This window comes from Papio anubis, chromosome 7 (assembly GCF_008728515.1).
Source record: "Papio anubis isolate 15944 chromosome 7, Panubis1.0, whole genome shotgun sequence".
Taxonomy (NCBI): domain Eukaryota; kingdom Metazoa; phylum Chordata; class Mammalia; order Primates; family Cercopithecidae; genus Papio; species Papio anubis.
In genome coordinates this window covers 153,275,998-153,296,094 of record NC_044982.1, presented here as the reverse complement: position 1 = coordinate 153,296,094, position 20,097 = coordinate 153,275,998, and the positions used below count along the sequence as shown (strand labels likewise).

The following is a 20,097-nucleotide window of genomic DNA, read 5'->3' as shown; positions in this document are numbered from 1 at the left end:
TGAGCCCCCTCTCCTCAACTGGATGGGGGCCATTGACTCCCATCTGCATTCTCTCCACAGCAGTGCTACTATGCCATCCGCATCTTTGCTGGACAGGATCCATCCTGCGTCTGGGTCGGATGGGTGACTCCAGACTATCACTTGTACAGTGAAAAGTTTGACCTGAATAAAAACTGCACAGTGACTGTCACCCTAGGGGATGAAAGAGGCCGGGTACACGAAAGGTAAGGGGGCTTCCAAGTGGCAGGGTTAGCCATCGGGCTTCTCAGTCCCTCCCCGCAGTCTTTTTCTTCCATCCCACACCCAAAGAAGGAAACATCTCAGCCTCTCTTAAAAGGAGAAAATGAAGTACAGGCTTCAAATAACAAACCAGTACTATGACAGTGAGAAAAAGTGCTAGTGAAAATAGAGAAGAATTTCATCATGTATGTAAACTGTGACCCAGGGATGGAAAATATAGACAGACAATGGGGTACGTGATCTCTCTCCGAGTTTTTTCCAGGACCTCTGGGCAAGTCCCAATTTCTACAACATCAGAACAAGACAGAAAATCTCTGGGTGCTTGAGAGAAGTTGATTCAGAAGAAATAAAAAGATATAGCACATCACACACTAACTGATACACTCAGAATTCCTCCTCCCAAGAGCTTATAATGGTTGAAAGCATAAGGAATCAAAGAGACATTGAGACTTCATGAATAATAACCACCAAATAGAAATTAGGAAACTTTAGGGGCAAGCACATTCTAGGCATACCATACACTCCAACTGGTCTGCTGGTGCTGCCGGAGAAGCGATTGTTGGCCAGATGTGCTCCAGAGGTGACTCAGGAGACTGTGGCTTGTGGTTTCCCTCTGTTCCCCACCTACATGAGGTACAGGAGCATCTTTTCCCTATACAGCCATATGTAGAGATGTCGTAAGTTGTTTTTCAAGCTGGCCTTTGCTCCCTACAAAGACAGGAACGTCTTGCAACCAGTGCCCTTTAGAGAATATTGGCTCACCAAAGACTAGTGGCCAGAGGTGAGTCACAGTCACTGTGTCATGAGGGACCAGCAGCTGGTTAAGAGTGCTGGCTTAGACCGGGCACGGTGGCTTATGCCTGTAATCACAGCACTGTGGGAGGCCAAGGTGGGCAGATCACAAGGTCAGGAGATCGAGACCATCCTGGCCAACATAGTGAAACCCTGTCTCTAGTGAAAATACAAAAATTAGCCGGACGTGGTGGCACATTCCTGTAGTCCCAGCTACTCGGGAGGCTGAGGCAGGAGAATTGGTTGAACCCAGGAGGCGAATGTTGCAGTGAGCCGAGATCGAGCCACTGCACTCCATCCTGGCAACAGAGCAGGACTGTATCCCCCCCAAAAAAAGAGTACTGTCTTTAGAATAAACTGCCTGGGTTTGTAGGGGTATGACATTGGACCAGTCAGTTAATCTCCTTGGGCTTTGATTTCCTCATCTATAAGATGAGGATAATAGTTTCTGTTATCACGGAGTATTGTGAGGATTAAATAAGTTAATTCATAGAAAAATTCTTAGGACAGTGCCTCAACTCAGGCACTCAATAAATTTCAACTACAGTCATCCCTTGGTATCTGAGCTAGAGTTGCCCCAGCATCTTCCACCTATACCAAAATCCACTCATACTCAATGACCGCAGTCAGCACTGAACCCCGGTATAGGAAAAGTCAGCCTTCCCTATACATGAGTTTTGCACCCTGTGAACACTGTATTTCCAATCCATGTGTGCTTGAAAAAAATTCACCTTAAGTGTACCCATGTATAATGGACCCATGCAATTCGAACCCATGTTTTTCAAGGGTATAATTATTATTCCCATTATTGAATGTCCATCATTATGAAAGCCAAAATAGATGCTATGAGCAATATCTGGTTTAGATTGGAAAGGAAAGGATTCTAAAGTAATTGACCAATCCAGGCTTTGTTCTTCAGCCAGAAGAAAAGGCAGAAGTGTCCTCCTCATTTGAGTTTGTAATTCCAGTTTGCTGGCTCTACCATATGAGATCGATTACTTGATTTATCTGAGCCTCCGTGGCCGTACTTACTGTGGAATTTAACTAACATTTTAGCACCTAGGAGAAGACATACTATATGGTACACATTCAATAATTCTTACTTCTTTGTCCTACGTAATAAGAAATAAATACAAAATCCGTTTACAGATGCTTTAGGACATTTTGAATTTAGGTCTTTAATATATGACCAAAGCCAACCACTTCACATTCCCACAGCTTGAATACATTATTAATTGAATTCCGTATTAGTCATCAGTGTGGCTAGCATCTTAATCACTAAAAAGTAGTACTAACATGGCTGCAGTTATGGAACTCTAATAATGCTATAACTCTTTGAAAGAGGCTATTGGCACTGGCCCCTGCCTGAGGGCATTCACAGGAAGTGAGCATGAGGGCTTTCACAGGAAGTGAGCAGACCCATTGTTGCCCCAAAGGAGAGGACAGGAAATTAATGCATGCTTACCAAGGGGGAAAGTGATAGACTTCTACAGGCAGAAGGAACCTTGGGGAATCCTAATTGAACCCTTGGTTTTTCAAATGAGAACATCATCCGGAGAGGTAAAGCAACTCTCAGAATTGACAGAATCTATTCCAGGACCTACCCACCCCACGGTGCCAGATGTACTGTCTCTGCCCCTGTGTGGCTTTGCCCTCCATGCTGAGGACCACAACAGGAAGCCAGGCTGAGTCACATCACACTGACCCTAAGATGTTTAAAGGGGCTGCTCTTGCATCAGGTATAGCGTCACCCTTTGATTTGAGAAAAGTCATGTCATGTCACTTCGAGGGACCAGGTGCCTGAGCTGATGTACACCAGTGTGGGTTTAGAAGGAGAAAGAATCAGTCGTCTCTTGCCCACGGTGGGGAGCTGTGAGAATCACCTCAGCCACTGCACATCTCCACGGCTCACCTGGGATGTGAAATCCTACAATTAAGGAATCAGGCTTTGGAGCCTTAAGGACTTTTTCATTATTACAGTTTGATTTTAAGTGTAAATACCTGTAATGGAGTTTTGTATTCTGGGGGTTGGTAGACAGAAAGCTAAGCAGGGCACCTAAGTTGATGGTTAGCCAGTAGTGCGGGAGGCAGAACTCCAAGGCACTGGGAAGGACAGGGGCATATAAGTCAAGGTAGTGGCAAGGTGTCAGAGAAAAACTACTTCGTAGGGAGCCCAGGCCGGCCATCCTAAGGAGTTTGGGCCTGAGTTTTCAAGTGTTTTACGGCCTTTTGCACTGATTACCAGACTGGGACTCTGAACCCAGACTTTTGTTTCTGCCTCTTATTCCGAATCCCCATGTAAGTTTACCAAAGGTGGTCGTTCACCCCATGCCTCAATTTCCCATCTCTGTGGTGGGATGCTACCATTCCCTGATCTGTTTCACAAAGGTGTGTTGATGTTGAGTCTGGAAACAGTTCTCTGAACATTGTGCTCTTTGGAAGGAGGTAGCCTGAATAGATTGCCACACCCCTACACTGAGTGGTTCATGTCTGAGTAAATGGGGGTGAAGCTAAATAAACTCATTTAAGAAAAAAAAATTATTTGGGGCTGAACAGAAAGCTTCCTAGGAAAGTTTCTGTAGCTATTTTCATTTCATTCCTGAGTCTTGATTACAAACTGCCCCAGTCCAGATTCTCTGCCTTTTCCTGTCTTGGCTCCTAGTGTGAAACGCAGCAACTGCTACATGGTCTGGGGCGGGGACATAGTGGCCAGTTCCCAGAGATCAAATCGGAGTAACGTGGACCTGGAGATCGGCTGTCTTGTGGATCTGGCAATGGGCATGTTGTCCTTCTCAGCCAATGGAAAAGAACTGGGCACCTGCTACCAGGTAAGGGTGGCTTCTGGGGCCAAAATAGGGCCATCCCAGGCCTGGTGTTTGTGACTATGTTCCTTGTTCTCCGTACTCAGCATTCCTGCTGAGTACCACAGTGTGTCAAACTGATGAGCCCTTGTGGGCCATGGACCACTTAGGACAACAAATAAACAAGAACAAAGTTACTTCAATGTGTGCAGAGAAAACAGGGCTGGGCAATCATAGTTACTGGTTGATCCAGTATGCTGGTCATCTTTCTAGAGGATGAAAAGGCTTTTCCTTGGTGTTGAGCTGTAAAAGGTTTTTCATTTATTTCATACATATTTCTTGTGCAGCCTTATCTATTACCTGCACTATACAAGATGCAAGATGTGAAGTGTGAACAGAAATACTTCTCACTTTAAGAAACTTCTGTACTCAAAATAGAAACCTATAAAAATGGATTAATTTGCCAGGAAGTATCCCTTTTGCAAAAAGGTTATCCACATTCCCTATGACTACCTTACAGGACACTTTAAAAATACATTTATAGGCCAGGCATGGTGGCTCACACCTGTAATCTCAGCACTTTGGAAGGCCGAGGCGGGGGGATCATGAGGTCAGGAGATTGAGACCATCCTGGCTAACACAGTGAAACCCTGTCTCTACTAAAAGTGCAAAAAAAACTGCCAAGCGTGGTGACCCGTGCCTGTAGTCCCAGCTACTTGGGAGGCTGAGGCAGGAGAATTGCTTGAACCTGGGAAGTGGAGGTTGCAGTGAGATGAGATCACGCCACTGCACTCCAGCCTGGGCAACAAAGCAAGACTCCCATCTCAAAAAAAAAAAAAAATACATTTATATAAATAATGTGTTTCCTCATTTCCTGGACTGTGAACTTCCATAGAGCTACTCAGGAAAACCACCCGTTATACACATGTAGGTTTACCTGTCATTAACCACAAGCAGCCTGATCTCTTCATTCTTGATGGCCAGGCGAGCTTGGGAAACTGCCACAAATCAAATCCTCTTGAATTTTTGTAATGAAGGTTAGCACACTGAAATATGTGAGAAGTACTTCAGAAAGAAACCTATCTAACCAAGCAATTCTCAAATTATTTGACAAAGAAAAGCACTTTTTTAACTTTAAGAACCAGTAATATTCTGTGAACCTAGAGTTCCACAGAGCATACTGTGGGAGATGGGAAGTTAAGGAATTAATGTCTGTGTTAAACATTCTTGACTCTCCAGGGTAGAATGGAGAGTCACAAGTATTTGTAGACAGAGAACGCTATACGAGTTCAAAAAAGGAAGAGCTCATTCCATCACAAGCAGTCAGGAACATGTTCATTAAAGAGAAATCTTGATTTTTTTTTTTTTAAAGGAAAAAGCATTTGTATAGGTCAGGAGTGGAGGCTCACACCTGTAGTTTCAGTATCTTGGGGAGGCCGAGGCAGACAGATCACTTGAGCTCAGGGGTTTGAGACCAGCCTGGGCAACATGGTGGACCCTCGGCTTTACAAAAACTACAAAAATTAGCTGTGTGTGGTGGCATACACCTGTAGTCCCAGCTACTCAGGAGGCTAAGAGAATCGCTTGAATCTGGGGAGGTCAAGGCTGCAGTGAGCCGTGGTTGTTCCACTACACTCCAGCCTGAGTGACTGAGTGAGAGACCCTGTCTTAAAGAATGAATGAGTTTTCATGGGTAGAAAGAGAAGAGTGTTGAATACATAGCTCAAGAAGCATTATGGAGATAGGGAAGCATGAAGTGTGCTTAAGGATCAGTGGACATCGCATAGGGCTCTTACAGTTATTGGTAAGAAATGTATTTGGAAAACTAGGGAGGTATAGATAGGAAATGGGGAGCCATTGAAGGTTTCTGAGCAGAAGAGCGGCATGCAGTATTTAAGGAATCCAGCAGTTTTTCAGGGTCACTGGTTTACCTAACTATAGCAAATTAAAAACATCCTGCTATGATGTACATGGATACAACTGTTGATTCTTAAGTCAGCCTCAGGTTACAGCCTCAAGGCTGAAAAGCCTCTTGGCAGCCAGTTCTCTGGCCTGTGGTTGGAGAGATGAGGTAAGGTAGAGAGGAGACAGAGTAGCCACCTCCCATCTGAAATGTTCATTGACTAAGAACAGATGGAGCAAACCCTTCCTGGGGGCGGGGAACAGCCTGCTGGCACACAGGCCGCCACCTTGTCTCTCCAGCACCTCCTGCAGCGCATGACCCTCTCGGCACCTCCTCCTCCTCCTGAGAGAAAGTGGAATCATCACCACTTGGCAGGCTTGCTTCAGCCGCTGGGGCACAACCAACTGTTTCCAGAAAGATGCACTCGCAAAGCCAGGCTTTGAGACAGAAAGTGAAGTATTATTCTTCCAGTACTTTTTCATGATTCTATCTCCTCCACCCCCAAATCCCCTGAGAAGTGTTTTAGATACGTTACTGCTGTCCTTCAGAATCCATTATTTTTTTCCCATTAACTTTAGAAACGAGTGTAACTGAAGGGCCCTCCCTGAGCTGCAGAGAACGCTAAAACGTCTCATAACTTTTAAGACTAGCTGATCTTTGGAAGTTCAAAAAAGTTAATTAATTTTTTCACATGGCATTTGCAGCAGCAGTGACTTGTCTGCTTCAGGAAAGAGCCCGTGATGTTGAAGAGGAGGACACTGTGGCAGCTTTAGCCCACCTTTCACCATCCTCCTGGGTGATACAGGCTGGTCAGTTGTCTTCTTTTGGCTGGGTGCTGGTACCTGCCTCCTGGAGAGCCTTCCTCCACCCCGTGCATAGAAATCCTCATCGCCCTGCTCAGCGGTCCCAGTCCTGACTCTTGCCCTAAAGGATGCTGCTACACAGGAGACGGTGTCAGGACTCTGTCCAGAAAGCTGAGAGGCTCACACCCAGCCAGCCCCCTTCTCATTCCAGGCGAGACAGTAACGTGTCCTGCCATGCATCTGGTCCCTGACAGTGGGATCGTTGTTATTCCATAGCTGTAGCCATTTTCATTTTTCAATTATCTCAAGAACAGTCCAGCAATATTTATACCCTGGCTTTCAGATTCAGAAAGGACTCGAAACCAAAATAATGAGAGAAGGAGTCTCTCAAACAATGTTTCTAGACCTCCCCATTAAATAGTGATAAGCAATTTGAACACATTTTTCTGTCCCACTTAATATAATCAGTGGAGAATTTGAGAAAGAAAATCTACCTTCAAGAGATACTTCTCAGTGATTGCCACTCCAGGCACACCAGTCTGAGACAGAGGCAGCTATGTGATCCGGATTTACAAGAGGCGTTAGCTTTCAATTCAGGCCGGTTCCTATGCCATGACCTTCACACATGATTAGAAAAAGGATGTCCATTATTGTAAGGACAAAACAGATCAGCCAGTGATGAAAAGTGCCTCAGATACAAAAGGGAAAGTGTCGGTGGCACACCACAGCAGTGCTAAATCTGGGCTGGTTGCACAATCCATGGGCATGTAAGTTCCTCATTTAGAAGGTAAGCTCCTTGAGGGTAGAGACCCTCTCCCGTGCTCACTGCCACCTCCCCGTGCATGGAACAGTACGTGGCACCTAGTGAATGCTCACCAAGTTTGTGTTGCCAGACTGACCCACGGCTGGGAAATCCCCTTGTAGGCGTTTTTTTATTGCTTCCTGAGAAGTGACCACAAAATTTAGCAACTTCAAACAACACACATTATTTCAGGGTTCTGCAGGCTTGACTGGGTGCTCAGGTTCTCAGAAGGCCAAACAAAGTGTGTCCTGGGCCTGAACCAGGCTCGTCTGGAGGCTCTTAGATGATTCCACTTCTGAGCTCATTCAAGGTGTTGGCAGTTCTTTGAGGTTGTGGGTCTTAGGTCGTAGATTCTGAGGCCCCTGTTTCCTTGCTGGCTCTCAGCCAGGGCCACTCTCAGCTCCCAGTGGATACCCACATTCCTTTACATGTGCCCCCCTCCATTTCAAAGCCAACAAGGACACATTCGGTTTTTCTCTGTGATTTTGCCTTCTTCCTCCAGCAGGAAAACTCCTGCTTTTAGAAGACTCGTGCAATTTGAAAAGGCCAACAAGGTCTCCCTATCTTGAGGGCAATTGGTTAGTACAATTGCATTACATCTGCAGAATGCCTTTTGCCACACAACATAGCATGATCATAAGAGTAACACCAGGGGTCCCGGAGGGCCTTGTAGAATCCTGCTTACCACACCACCAATTACCCATTTTTATCCTCATTATGCCCTCATGAGCACTTGTGTTTCTTCTTTTAGTGACTGAAGAGAAATTTCCTTTGTTTATCATGTGGGAGTGCACTCTGCCTGGTGGAAAATAAACCTAACCCAGGGCATCCTACATGCTCTCAAAGCACCTACTTTCTGCAGGGAGGGTTGAGGAGAGCCCTGGAGTTTGGGCGGTTTATGAAGTTTACAGGAACCTGTCCTGAGGGACCTGAAAATAAAACTCCCTCTTCAAGCTATGGCTCCCTATACTGGTGTGACTTTGCTCAGCCAAGGAAGCCTTCAACTGAATGCATTTCTCTCTCCCTGTTTGCACAGACACATGGGCTTCCTACGGGTTCAGATGAAGTTTTCTCAGCCACAGGAGCTCTGCTCCCTTCAGTTTGCAGTGACTTGAGGGCTACAAGTTGTTCTAGATGTCACATAGTGGACATTTGAGAAATCTGGGAGCCAGCCCAGGGACAACTCCTGCCTTATAGCCAAAGTCAGAACAACATCAAATCATAATTTCCTATTCATGTCTCATTACCGTGAACTCAGGGTCTGGCACAAAGCAAGTATATAATAGATACTACATAATTATCTGTTGACTGTCCTTAACAAGGCTTATTTCAGGCACAGCCAGACAGTACTAGCAGTCTACTCCAACATTTTGGTTTTATTGGCACTTATCTCTTCATATCATCCATGGAACATCCAGTATAAACCAAATATTTTTACCTGAAATGTGAGGCCACTTTTGTACTAGAAGGACCATGTACTGGGTGAAAGTCTGGGGTTTAACCAGTCCAGCCTGTTTCATCATGAACAAATGATAGCACTAAATCATGCAGTCTTCTAAGTCACAGCCATAAAATTGTGTGGTTTTGTAAATCTCATGTCTAAATGCATTGAGGAAGTTCATTATTTAAAGAAAGCCTATGACAATTGCTTTGACAAAAAGAAAACTCACTGTACTCATTCTCTGTTGCCACAGTACAAATTACTACAAATTTGGCGGCTTAAAATAACATACATTTATTATCCCATGATTTCTGTGGATCAGTAGTCTGGCCACAGCGTAGCTGGGTCCTCAGTCCCAGGGTCTCACAAGGATACAGTTAAGGTGTCAGCCAGGCTGCGTTCTTTTCTAGAGCTCAGTATCCTGATCCATGCTTATGTGCTTGTTGGCAGAATTCAGTTGCTTGCATTTGTAGAGCTGAGGTCCTGTTTTCATGCTAGCTGCATCCAGGGGCCACTCTCCCTACCTTCCACCCCCAAGAATTCCTTGTTCCGTGGCTCTCTCATAAGCGTTTTAACAGTATAGCTGCTCACATCTCCAAGGTCATCTGGAGAAGCTGTCTCTCCAGTCCACCAAGATGAAGTTTTAAATAAAATAGTCTAGGAAGTGACAGGTCCTTCACCTTTGCCATTCTATTTGCTGAAAGCGAGACACAAGTTCTAGGGGAATGATGACTCATTGGGGTCACCTTAGAGTATGTCCAGCACACCTGCCATCCCCTCATTTGTAGATGGGAGAGTTGTAAGAATTTTCTAACGGCTATGTTTGCTTCAACCTAAAAGGTTCCAATTGGTGGAATTAAAGTCCCAGTGTGTGAGGAGACTTTATGTAGTCTTCCATCGTCCTCCAGTGACTCTCCCTTGAAAATACTTTAGTAGTAGAGAATTCAGAGGCTGCTCCTCCATCAAAGGGAGCAAATAGTATCTGGAGCTCCTGATGTGGTACATTGATAAATCTAATGCTTCATCTAAGTGGCAGCTGGAGCACAATCGGTGCATCCCAGACCCTTCAGCATAAGAACTGGAATGCTGGAGAGTGAGAAGGGGGTGGAGAGGGTGGAGTTGAGTTCAGGGGAACCCTGGGAGAGTGAGAGATTTGGGAGGGAGACAGTGTCCTTTTGTTATTCCAGTGAGGGACCTCGCAGTCTTTGCCTGTAGAGCAGTGTTTCTCAATCGGGGGTGCTTTTGCCCTTCACAGAACATTTGGCAATGTTGCGAACCTTGTTGGTTGTCATGACAGTGGTGGGGCACAGAGTGCTGCTGATGGGCGGTGGGCAGACGGCAGGGATGCCGCCCATCATCCTACAGTGCACGGGATGGCTCCCGCCACAAAGAGCTACCTGGCCTGAAATGTCGGCAGTGCCAAGGTTGGGAAACCCTACCATGGAATCTCCCTGGGCTTGCTTGACTAATGTCGATTGCCTGAGTCACCACCCTATCCCGGTTATCATCTCCTGTGGGCAGGTGTGGAGAATGATGGTTCTACCCCTGTGCCATGTGTCTCTGGGCTCGATGAAGAGCAGGCACATCACATTGTTCAGTGACCAACAGCAGGTATGCCTTTGGTGGGGAGTTAGCTTCACACCTACCTATCCTGCTGTGCACTGGAGGAAGCTACTGGCTACAGGTATCTGAGAGAAAAAGTGAAAGGACCTGAGATTATTCCGCCCCAAGTAGAGTGTTTAAGGTGTGGAATTGTGACGATCTCTGCTGGTTGACACCCAGTCTCCGTGAATTTCTGAGCAGTGGAGAATGACCAGACAGCTAGCTGTCATTGGAATGAGATTGTTGACCAAAACACCCAGTGGGTGAGCCGGATGTGATGTTTGCCCAGCTCCGGGCAAAGCTTTCGATTTGTTTTGATTTCCAGGTGGAGCCCAACACCAAAGTGTTTCCGGCAGTCTTCCTGCAGCCTACAAGTACTTCCTTGTTTCAGTTCGAACTTGGAAAGCTGAAGGTATTTATTTGTCCTCTCATCTAATGGCCATGACAAGAGAAAGCAGAACTAACCATTGGGGGAAAATCCCAGGCCTCAGAAGACAGGAGAAGCCCGCTCACTTCCCATAAGTCCCCAACCCCCGGGCCCTGCCCTTTCCTGTGGAATTCAGATGATAGAATATGCATTCTTATCTTCGCCTTTTCCCGCCTCTTTTGGGTGCTGAAAGAATCAATTAATGCTCATATAACCCATTATTTGAGGTGCTAATTAATGCTAGTAAAGCCCTTAGAAGTCCCTGGATACATCTGTCCCTCTTTAATTTAACTGACCATAGTGGTTAAAATGTCTGGGTGCGTCATCCAGCAACTGTGTGTTTCTTTTCCAATGCCTTTCCCACGTGCCCCAGAATGCAATGCCCCTGTCGGCGGCCATATTCAAGAGTGAAGAGAAGAACCCAGTCCCACAGTGTCCACCTCGGCTGGACGTCCAAACCATCCAGCCCGTGCTCTGGAGCCGCATGCCCAATAGCTTCCTGAAGGTGGAGAGCGAGCGTGTGAGCGAGCGCCATGGCTGGGTGGTGCAGTGCCTGGAGCCCCTGCAGATGATGGCGCTCCACATCCCCGAGGAGAACAGGTACCAGAGGGGCCCGCGAAGGAAGGGGCAGGCCTGGGGGCAGGCCTGGGGGCAGGTGAGGCAGAGCCAGGCAAGCCCAGAAGGGAACCAGGAGCATCTGTATTGGATCCTGCTTAGTCCCAATATGACTTGATTTCCCCAGTGCCTCAGTTTCTTTTCCTTCCCACTTTCGTTACTCAGAAACAGCAGGAAACACACTACGAGGTGCTGCCACAGGACCTTTGTTGCAGCTCCTAGTGCCTGGGATCAAGGAACAGTGCCATGCCTTTAATTAAAAACCAGTTTACATTGAAATATGCATCATTTATGACAGGAAGGGCAAGAACGAGGCATCCTAGCTTGACTTAGAGAATCAGGAATCAGGTTCCTGGTCCCCCCTTGCTAAGAGGTGCTGTTCATTACGGCTGGGGTTCAATCCCATTGCTCTCTCTCTCTGCTTTCTGGCTATGTGGCCTTGGGTACATTACTTGTGGGCTCTGAACGTTGCTCTCCATCTACACAGTGAGAGAAATGCCCGCCCAAAGGGTTTCTGGGAGGAAAGAAATGAGACTCTATAGGTATAATCTGGTACAGTTTCTGTACGTAGTAAGGAATAAATGTTATAGTTATTGCTGTTCCTTGACCTCTTTGAATAAAAAAGCAGCGTAATGGGAAAGGGTGGAGGTATTTGACACCTGCATAGGTCCCATTTAGATGTCCCACTGGGTCATGGGCAGCAGGGCAGGCCACGGCAGGAAAGGGGCAGAAAAGACCAGGAGCCCAGCCAAGTCAGTCAATTCTGCAGGGTCTTCAAATCCATGATGAGGCATCAGACTAAATGGAAAATCTAAGCAGAGATTAGAGCCCAGGCCCTGGACCCACACAAACAAGGAAGCTCTAAATCAAGGAGAAAGCCAGCTGGATTATGTTAACTGGTTTTAGGTTGGAAGGTGTTTCCTCTCGGGACAAGAGTGCAGGTGTGATTGTTTTCCGGTTGTTGGAGGAACACCCCATGGATAGTGATAGACTGGTTATACAAATGATCCAGATCCGTGGTCCCCAGCCTTTTTGGCACCAGGGACTGGTTTCGTGGAAGACAGTTTTTCCACAGACAGTGGTGTGTGAGACTTGGGGAGGGGGCAGTGGGGATGGTTTCGGGATGAAACTGTTCCACCTCAGACCATCAGGCATTAGATTCTTATAAGGAGCATGCAGCCTAGATCCCTCACATGCACGGTTCACAACAGGGTTTACGCTCCTATGAGAATCTATTGCCTGTCCCGGGCCATGGCCCTGGGACTGGGAACCCCTGATGTAGACGGTAGACTGACCGAAAGCATAATCTACATTTTCTGAGGAGATTTTACACAGGGAAATGCAAGATCTGCTTGATCCTACAAGTAAGACGACCAAGTCATCGCTCTCATATATGTGAATGTTTTGTTTGGGAATTTTGGATTTTTTCCTAATAATGAGGACTTTCACAGTTGGTAAACCAGCGTCTTGCAGGCTTTTGAGAGTCTTATAGTTAAATGTGGTGGAGTACTAGGAACTGGAATATGGACCACAGCTGAGAGAGGCATGATAAGCCATAAGAGAAACTGTGGCAGAGACCCCTCCATCCTTCCACCCACTCTGCCTCCGTTGGGCTGGGTGAAATCGCTGGGTTCTGGTGGGTTCTTCTCCCCTTGGTGTGGCTGATTGCTCATCCTGTCCTCAGGTGTGTGGATATCCTGGAGCTCTGTGAGCAGGAGGACCTGATGCGGTTCCATTACCACACGCTGAGGCTCTACAGTGCGGTGTGCGCCCTGGGAAACAGCCGCGTGGCCTATGCCCTGTGCAGCCACGTGGACCTCTCCCAGCTCTTCTATGCCATTGACAACAAGTACCTCCCTGGCCTCCTTCGAGCTGGCTTCTATGACCTGCTCATCAGCATCCACCTGGCCAACGCCAAGGAGAGGAAGCTGATGATGAAGAACGAGTACATCATCCCCATTACCAGCACCACCAGGAATATCCGCCTCTTCCCGGACGAGTCCAAGAGGCATGGACTGCCTGGGGTGGGCCTGAGAACATGTCTCAAGCCTGGGTTCAGGTTCTCCACCCCTTGCTTTGTCGCGACTGGTGAGGAGCACCAAAAACAGAGCCCTGAGATTCCCTTGGAGAGTCTCAGGACGAAGGCTCTGAGTATGCTGACAGAGGCAGTGCAGTGCAGCGGGGCCCACATCCGAGACCCCGTAGGGGGGTCTGTGGAGTTCCAGTTTGTGCCTGTGCTGAAACTCATTGGAACCCTGCTGGTCATGGGCGTGTTTGATGATGACGATGTTCGGCAGATCCTCCTCCTGATTGATCCCTCTGTGTTTGGGGAGCATAGTGCGGAGACAGAGGAGGGAACAGAAAAGGAGGAAGTGACCCAAGTGGAGGAGAAGGCTGTGGAGGCTGGGGAGAAGGCCGGCAAGGAGGCTCCTGTCAAAGGCTTGTTGCAGACTCGATTACCCGAGTCCGTCAAGCTGCAGGTAAGCTGCAGGTGGTTAAGTGGAGGCAGGTTAATAGATCTTCTGCTTTGATAAAAATATCAGGAACACACTGAGGGTTAAAGGAGATGAGGTATGTCAAGTGCTCGGCATAGTGACTGGCCAAGAGTGCTTGATGATTATGGTGCTTGTTGTTGAAAACGTTCTAACAGTGATAAGCTTGGTAATAATAATAATCCAAAACAACTCATCCCAGAAAAATAGTGCAAAAAACAGTGGAAGATGGAGAGAAGGACAAACATCTCTACTTTCCATCCTCCAGGACTGGAAAATTTCAGGAAGGGAGGCAGCACTCACATGCGTGATCTGGAGCTGGTTTTTCTACTGAGCTTCCTGGGAAATACTTTCTTAGAAATAGCATTTTCTCTCTCCACAGGCAGATTTCCTCTGTCTTTAGTGAGCTGTTTTCTGTTACTGCCTTCACCTTAATGGTGAAGATTTGAGTAACAGTTCTATGACCACTGTGTGGCAATTTACTTTAATTGTCTAAGTCTCAGTGCTACTGTCTGTAAAATGGGGATGCCAGCAGCCTCACCAACGTACACGAAGTGTTATATGTATAATACTTTCACTGCAGATGTGTGAGCTCCTCAGCTATCTCTGCGACTGTGAGCTGCAGCACCGAGTGGAGGCCATTGTGGCATTTGGTGACATTTATGTCTCCAAGCTGCAGGCAAATCAGAAGTTCCGCTACAATGAGCTCATGCAGGCCCTGAACATGTCTGCGGCCTTGACTGCCCGGAAGACCAAGGAGTTCCGCTCACCCCCACAGGAGCAGGTGAGGGTCCCGTCCGGAGCTTCCATCCAGTTCCTATGCAAGAACTTGAGACCTATGGAACAGGGCACACGAAACCTCTATGGTGTCTGGGGCAGCCTCCAGAGCTATGGAAGATGAAAAGACCCACTGCAATAGCAGGAGACAGGCCTAGTCCTGAAAGCTAAGGAATATGTGCCAATTCTCTTGGGTGGGAAAATACCCCTTTCTAAACTGCACATGCGGCAGGGCTTCCTCTCTCCTTTCACCCTCTCCAGTGCCTCCATTACTGATTCAAAGACCAGACCACTGTTGGGATTCAGTTGTCTCCTCAGCAAGGATACACCACTCACAAGGATTTCTGCCAACCCTTCCGGAAGTCACTACCTGTCCATCAGACACCAACAGAATAGGGTCAACCTCCCCCTACTTATGAGAGTTGGCCCCCAGTCTTCTTCGTCCAATGTGTCTAAACCCCCTCGCCAGTGGCACGACTCTCTCACAAAGCCTCCGCAGCTCCACGGAGCCTGGAGAAGGGGACTCAGCGAGTGAGTCACCTTTGTGATTTGTTGTATTCATTCTTCACAGTACCCACCTTGGGGTTAGCCTTACCCCGGTGGGAAGGGCTTCTTTGAGAAGAGTCGAGATCCTGGTGAGAAATTTCTAAATGAGGAAGGCACATCTGTAGAATAAGAGTTTCCGTTTTCCCCACTGCTCAGCAGCTCACTTAGACCCTGTGGGCGGGTTGGCCACTGCTCCCTAAGTGTTCAAAAGAAAAGATAAATCTTTCAGTGAAGAAAGTAGTTTTTGTTTTGAAATCAGATTTTTGGATTATGTATATACATATACATATATATGTATACATCCTGGGAGGGAGATGCAAAATGTAGGTAATTTTTGCATCTCCTTCCCAGGGTTCTTGCAAGGATCCCATGAGATAATTCATTTAGATTGCTTTGCATGACGCCTGTCACAGAGTGAGCATTCTGTAAGTACTAAGCGAGCTACTGTTAGTTTTATTGTTGGAGATACTTGCAGTTGCTTCATCCCAGGCTCTGTGACCTTCCATCAGTGACCCAGTGAGTAGAGCTCAGACATGTTTTCTGGCATCTCTTTCTCCCAGCCAAGCCTGGGGTTACGCACCCAGTACTGTCCTCATGGATATAGCTGCTCATGGTTCTGGCTCGTGGGAAGGACAATGTTTGCTCACATCCTTCCTTTCCCCATTCTGTCTCCATACCTTCTACCGTCTCTTGGGCTGCCATTTAGATCCACTGCCAGTCTAAAAACAGCTCGACAACATTTGTAAAGCCTTCAAGAGTAATTCCTGACAAAACAGCATACCCGTGCATTTGGCACAGTGCAAATAATCTTTTCCAGTCAATCCAAAAGACTTTCTCATTTTACATCTAGCAAAGGGATGATGAGTATGTACCCTCCTTTAGTATTCTAAACAATCCTCTGATCAATCTCTTCAGACTCATTTCAAAGTCTGTAACTCAAGAAATTCTTCACTAATGTATCAGACCAGTGATTCTTGAGCAAGCATCAGAATCATTTAAAAGGCTTAATAAAACACAGTTTGCTTGGTTTCACCCCTAGGGTTTCTTCTTTGAGACAGAGTCTTGCTCTGTCATGCAGGCTGGGGTGCAGTGGCAAGGTCTCAGCTTACTGCAACCTCTACTTCCCAGGTTCAAGTGATTCTCATGCCTCAGCCTCCCAAGTAGCTGAGACTACAGGCATGCGCCACCATGACCAGCTAATTTTTGTATTTTTAGTAGAGATGGGGGTTTTCCCATGTTGGGCAGGCTGGTCTCGAACTCCTGACCTCAAGTGATCCACCTGCCTCAGCTTCCCAAAGTGCTGGGATTACAGGCGTGAGCCACCACGCCCGGGCCTTACTTCTAGGGTTTCTAATATGATGGGTCTAGGGTGAGGCCCGAGCATTTGCATTTTTAGCAAGTTTTCAGGTAATGCTGATACTGCTGGTCTGGGAATAAAAATGAAAGGAGGGGCACTTACCACTATGAGATTCAGCTGTCCTCCTGCCGTCCCCCCCAGAGTATTCACTTCTACAAGGCACCTACCCGTGGAGTTACCAATATCAGGAAGATTTAATGTCATCAAAGGATGTGGTGGATTTAGATCAATTTCAGAGAATAGTCATGCAAAATCACTTAAAAAATAGGATGCCTGAAAATTAGAATTTTAAAACAGTGATATCCTTCTACAACTTTTGAGGAGAAAATAGATTTTTAAGCCTTATATCCAGAGAGTATTCAGGAAGATGGAAAAAATTGGGGGATATGACTAAGTACAAAAGAAGGTAAAACTGAGATTAGTCCAAGGGTTGCTGGCAAGTTAGCCAAGCGTTACCAGCTGCCCTTTCATTTCCAAGAGGGCGTTATTAAAGGGCATGGCCTGCAGCAGAAAATTCAGCTCAGCCCAGCTTTCTGTTGTACGTCCTACAGGCAGGGAAGCCCCTGCTTCCTAAATGTTCTGCCAAAAGAAAGATCTTTTAGTAAAGAAACTAGTTTTCTAACTCAGAAACCAGATCTTCAAATCTTATGTTTAATCAACAACGAATCAGCGTATGTTGTTAATATAATTACCGTAATTTTAGCTCACAGAAAAACCACAAACATGACTTTTCCCACCTGTTTTGTGGATATTTTTTCTTACACACAATACCTCTACCTACTTGCAAAATATGGTTTGCAGTTAGAGCTTTGAGTAGAGTTCCTCCTAACAATGCTACATAAGGTTCATGATTTAATAAGAGATTGTAAATGTGTCTAACCCAGAAATCCTAAACAGAAAGAGTTTGGGTTATCCTGGCTGAGGTAGCAAAATGTTTACCTCTGGTTATTTCTTCTGTCCCTCCAGATGTTCAGTGACCTGGGGTCGTGGCCCTGTGGGCAGAATTCGGAGACCCAGGAACCTGAGTGCAAAATGAATGACAGCTTTATTTTCATTGATCTCTGATAGCATTTCTTTTCTTATCTTAATATGGGCAGCAAAACAAGTAACTGACTTTGTCACCAACCAAAATTGCACCTTTTTTCATATCACATTACAGTGGTTACGGTATCTAGAAAAATCGTTTTCATTCCTTACTACCTCAAGACCACAGTGGATATAAGACCTGCCACTAGATCGTTTTCTCTGAGTTAATAAAGAAGTACATATGTTACTACATCACAAATTTGATTTTTATAGTTTTGATAACTGTATGTCAGTGTAATTATTTCTCTTTGTAGTCCTATGTATTTTATTTTGTGCATTTAAAATATTAATCAGAGAAGCAATCCATGGGTTTCACCAGACTCTCAGAGGGGTCCATAGCACAAAAACTACTAAAAACCCTGAGTCAGGCCGGGTGCGGTGGCTCACACCTGTAATCCCAGCACTTTGGGAGTCCAAAGCGGATGGATCACAAGGTCAGGAGTTCGAGATCAGCCTGGCCAACATGGTGAAACCCCATCTCTACTAAAAATACAAAAAATTAGCCAGGTGTGATGGTGCACACCTGTAATCCCAGCTACTCAGGACCCTGAGGCAGGAGAATCGCTTTAACCCAGCAAGTGGAGGTTGCAGTGAGCTGAGATCATGCCATTGCATTCCAGCCAGGGCAACAGCAAGGCTCTGTCTTGGGAAAAAAAAAAAAAAAACCCCTGAGACAAAAACTAAAAGAAAAGAATGATAGATTGGCACTGAAAAACGTAAACCTACATGACAAAACAAAAACTTGTAGACAAACTTAAAAGCTGACTAAAAACTGGGCAATACATTTAGAGTATAAAAGTATATAAAAGTATATAAAAAGTTAAAAATCTAGAGGTGTGCAAAGCACTCAAGGGCAAATTTTCTTAAGATAATTACCCAGTAGAAAAATGGAGGAAAAATATGGATGGGAAATTTATAAAATACAAAATAAAAATAATTTTTATGTATGAAAAAACAAATTTCAACCTCGCCAATTAAGCATAAATTACAGCAACAGGGATATGACATTTTTCACCCATTCGGTTGAAAATATTTGAAAATGTGTTAACGCTCGTTACTATAATGAAGATGACATAGTAATACACACTTGTATAAATTTGTTAATAATGCAAATTATTGTAAGCTTTCTGAAGGGCAATTTGTAAATTCATATAAAAAAACTATTAAAATATACAAACCTGTTGCTCTAGTCATTTTGCTTCTGGGAGTTTATTCTAAGAAAATAATCAGAGACATGAACAAAAATTATTTTAAAGGAAACTCAAACCAATTTTATTTATAAGGACAAATAATAGAAACAAATATGTCATAACAGTTAATTTTACTAAATTATTCATCCATATAATTACAATGCACCTATTGAAAATTAGATTAAGAAAATAAGAAAATGTTCAAGAAACATTAAGCAGAAAACTCTGATTTTTAAAAGCTGTATCTGGAATGTGATCCATTCTGTGTGTATGCATATATAATGTCAGGAAGACATTAGCTAAAATACTAACAGTAGTTATCTTGGGGTGGTAGAATCATAGTAAATTTTCTTATTTAGATGTTTTCCAAATGTTATGCAATTAATAAGTTACTTTTAGAATCAGAAAAAGGTGGAAGCTACTTTTAAATATTGGCCACTTTTACCAAAAAAAAAAAAAATCACTAAACAAAATAAATTTGCAAAGAATGTGTCTGTCTAAGGCGGGATCTGAGTTCCCTTGGCCAACATTGAGAACCGACTAGCTATTCTTCTCTTGCCCCTCAAAGATCAACATGCTTCTTAACTTTCAACTGGGAGAGAACTGCCCCTGCCCAGAGGAGATTCGGGAGGAGCTGTATGATTTCCATGAGGACCTTCTCCTTCACTGTGGTGAGCTGCCCAGAGAAAGGCTTTGTCCAAGAAAAGTCTGTTTTTAGAAATTAGAAATTTCTAATTCCTTCATTAGAAAGCTAGTGGTGGGTTGGGAAGTTATTTTTGTATTTAAAATTGTAATACTGTCTTTCAAGACGTGACTCTATCCCAACTACTTGTGTCAGAAAAGATACAAGAAGTAACCCTGGCAGAATATACGATCAAAATTCCTTCTACCTGGAAGAGCCTGTGCAGAGAGGAAACAGGGTTGGGTTTCTAGCAAAAGAATGAAGATAACTGATCCTTATATAAACCTCACCTAATTTACTTAAAGTTAGTTGGAACTCTCAGCTTCCAGGTCAGACAAGATTCTGATCCCTTTGCTTTTTAGCTATTAGGTGTGTCTGTGTGTGGGGGGGTGGTGTTTAGTAACTTCTGCCCTTAAGGCTTCTCAGCCAGCAATCTCTACTTGGATACGTACCTACTGGTTTTAAGTGGCTCTCGGCATTTATGTTGCTTGTACATGGGTAAGTTGAATAATACGTGGGTAATTGACAAGTTTTTCATTTG

At 45.2% G+C, this 20,097-nt stretch overlaps 1 protein-coding gene across 15 annotated transcripts in view; it reads left to right on the top strand.

Moving 5' to 3' along the window:
• The window catches only part of RYR3 (ryanodine receptor 3), a 569,735-nt gene that overhangs the window by 352,611 nt on the left and 197,027 nt on the right, over positions 1-20,097 (top strand). For 14 of the 15 annotated variants that reach the window (XR_002523591.2, XM_021941703.2, XM_021941700.2 and 11 more), the window contains 7 exons: positions 61-224; positions 3,695-3,860; positions 10,710-10,796; positions 11,185-11,411; positions 13,111-13,906; positions 14,502-14,702; positions 19,443-19,545. Coding sequence is in view for 14 of the 15 variants with exons in the window: in XM_021941703.2 (XP_021797395.2) it covers positions 61-224; positions 3,695-3,860; positions 10,710-10,796; positions 11,185-11,411; positions 13,111-13,906; positions 14,502-14,702; positions 19,443-19,545 (1,744 nt within the window). In the remaining variant the exon portion in view is untranslated. The remainder of the gene's footprint in view (positions 1-60; positions 225-3,694; positions 3,861-10,709; positions 10,797-11,184; positions 11,412-13,110; positions 13,907-14,501; positions 14,703-19,442; positions 19,546-20,097) is intronic. The other variant, XM_021941701.2, reaches the window with a different exon arrangement.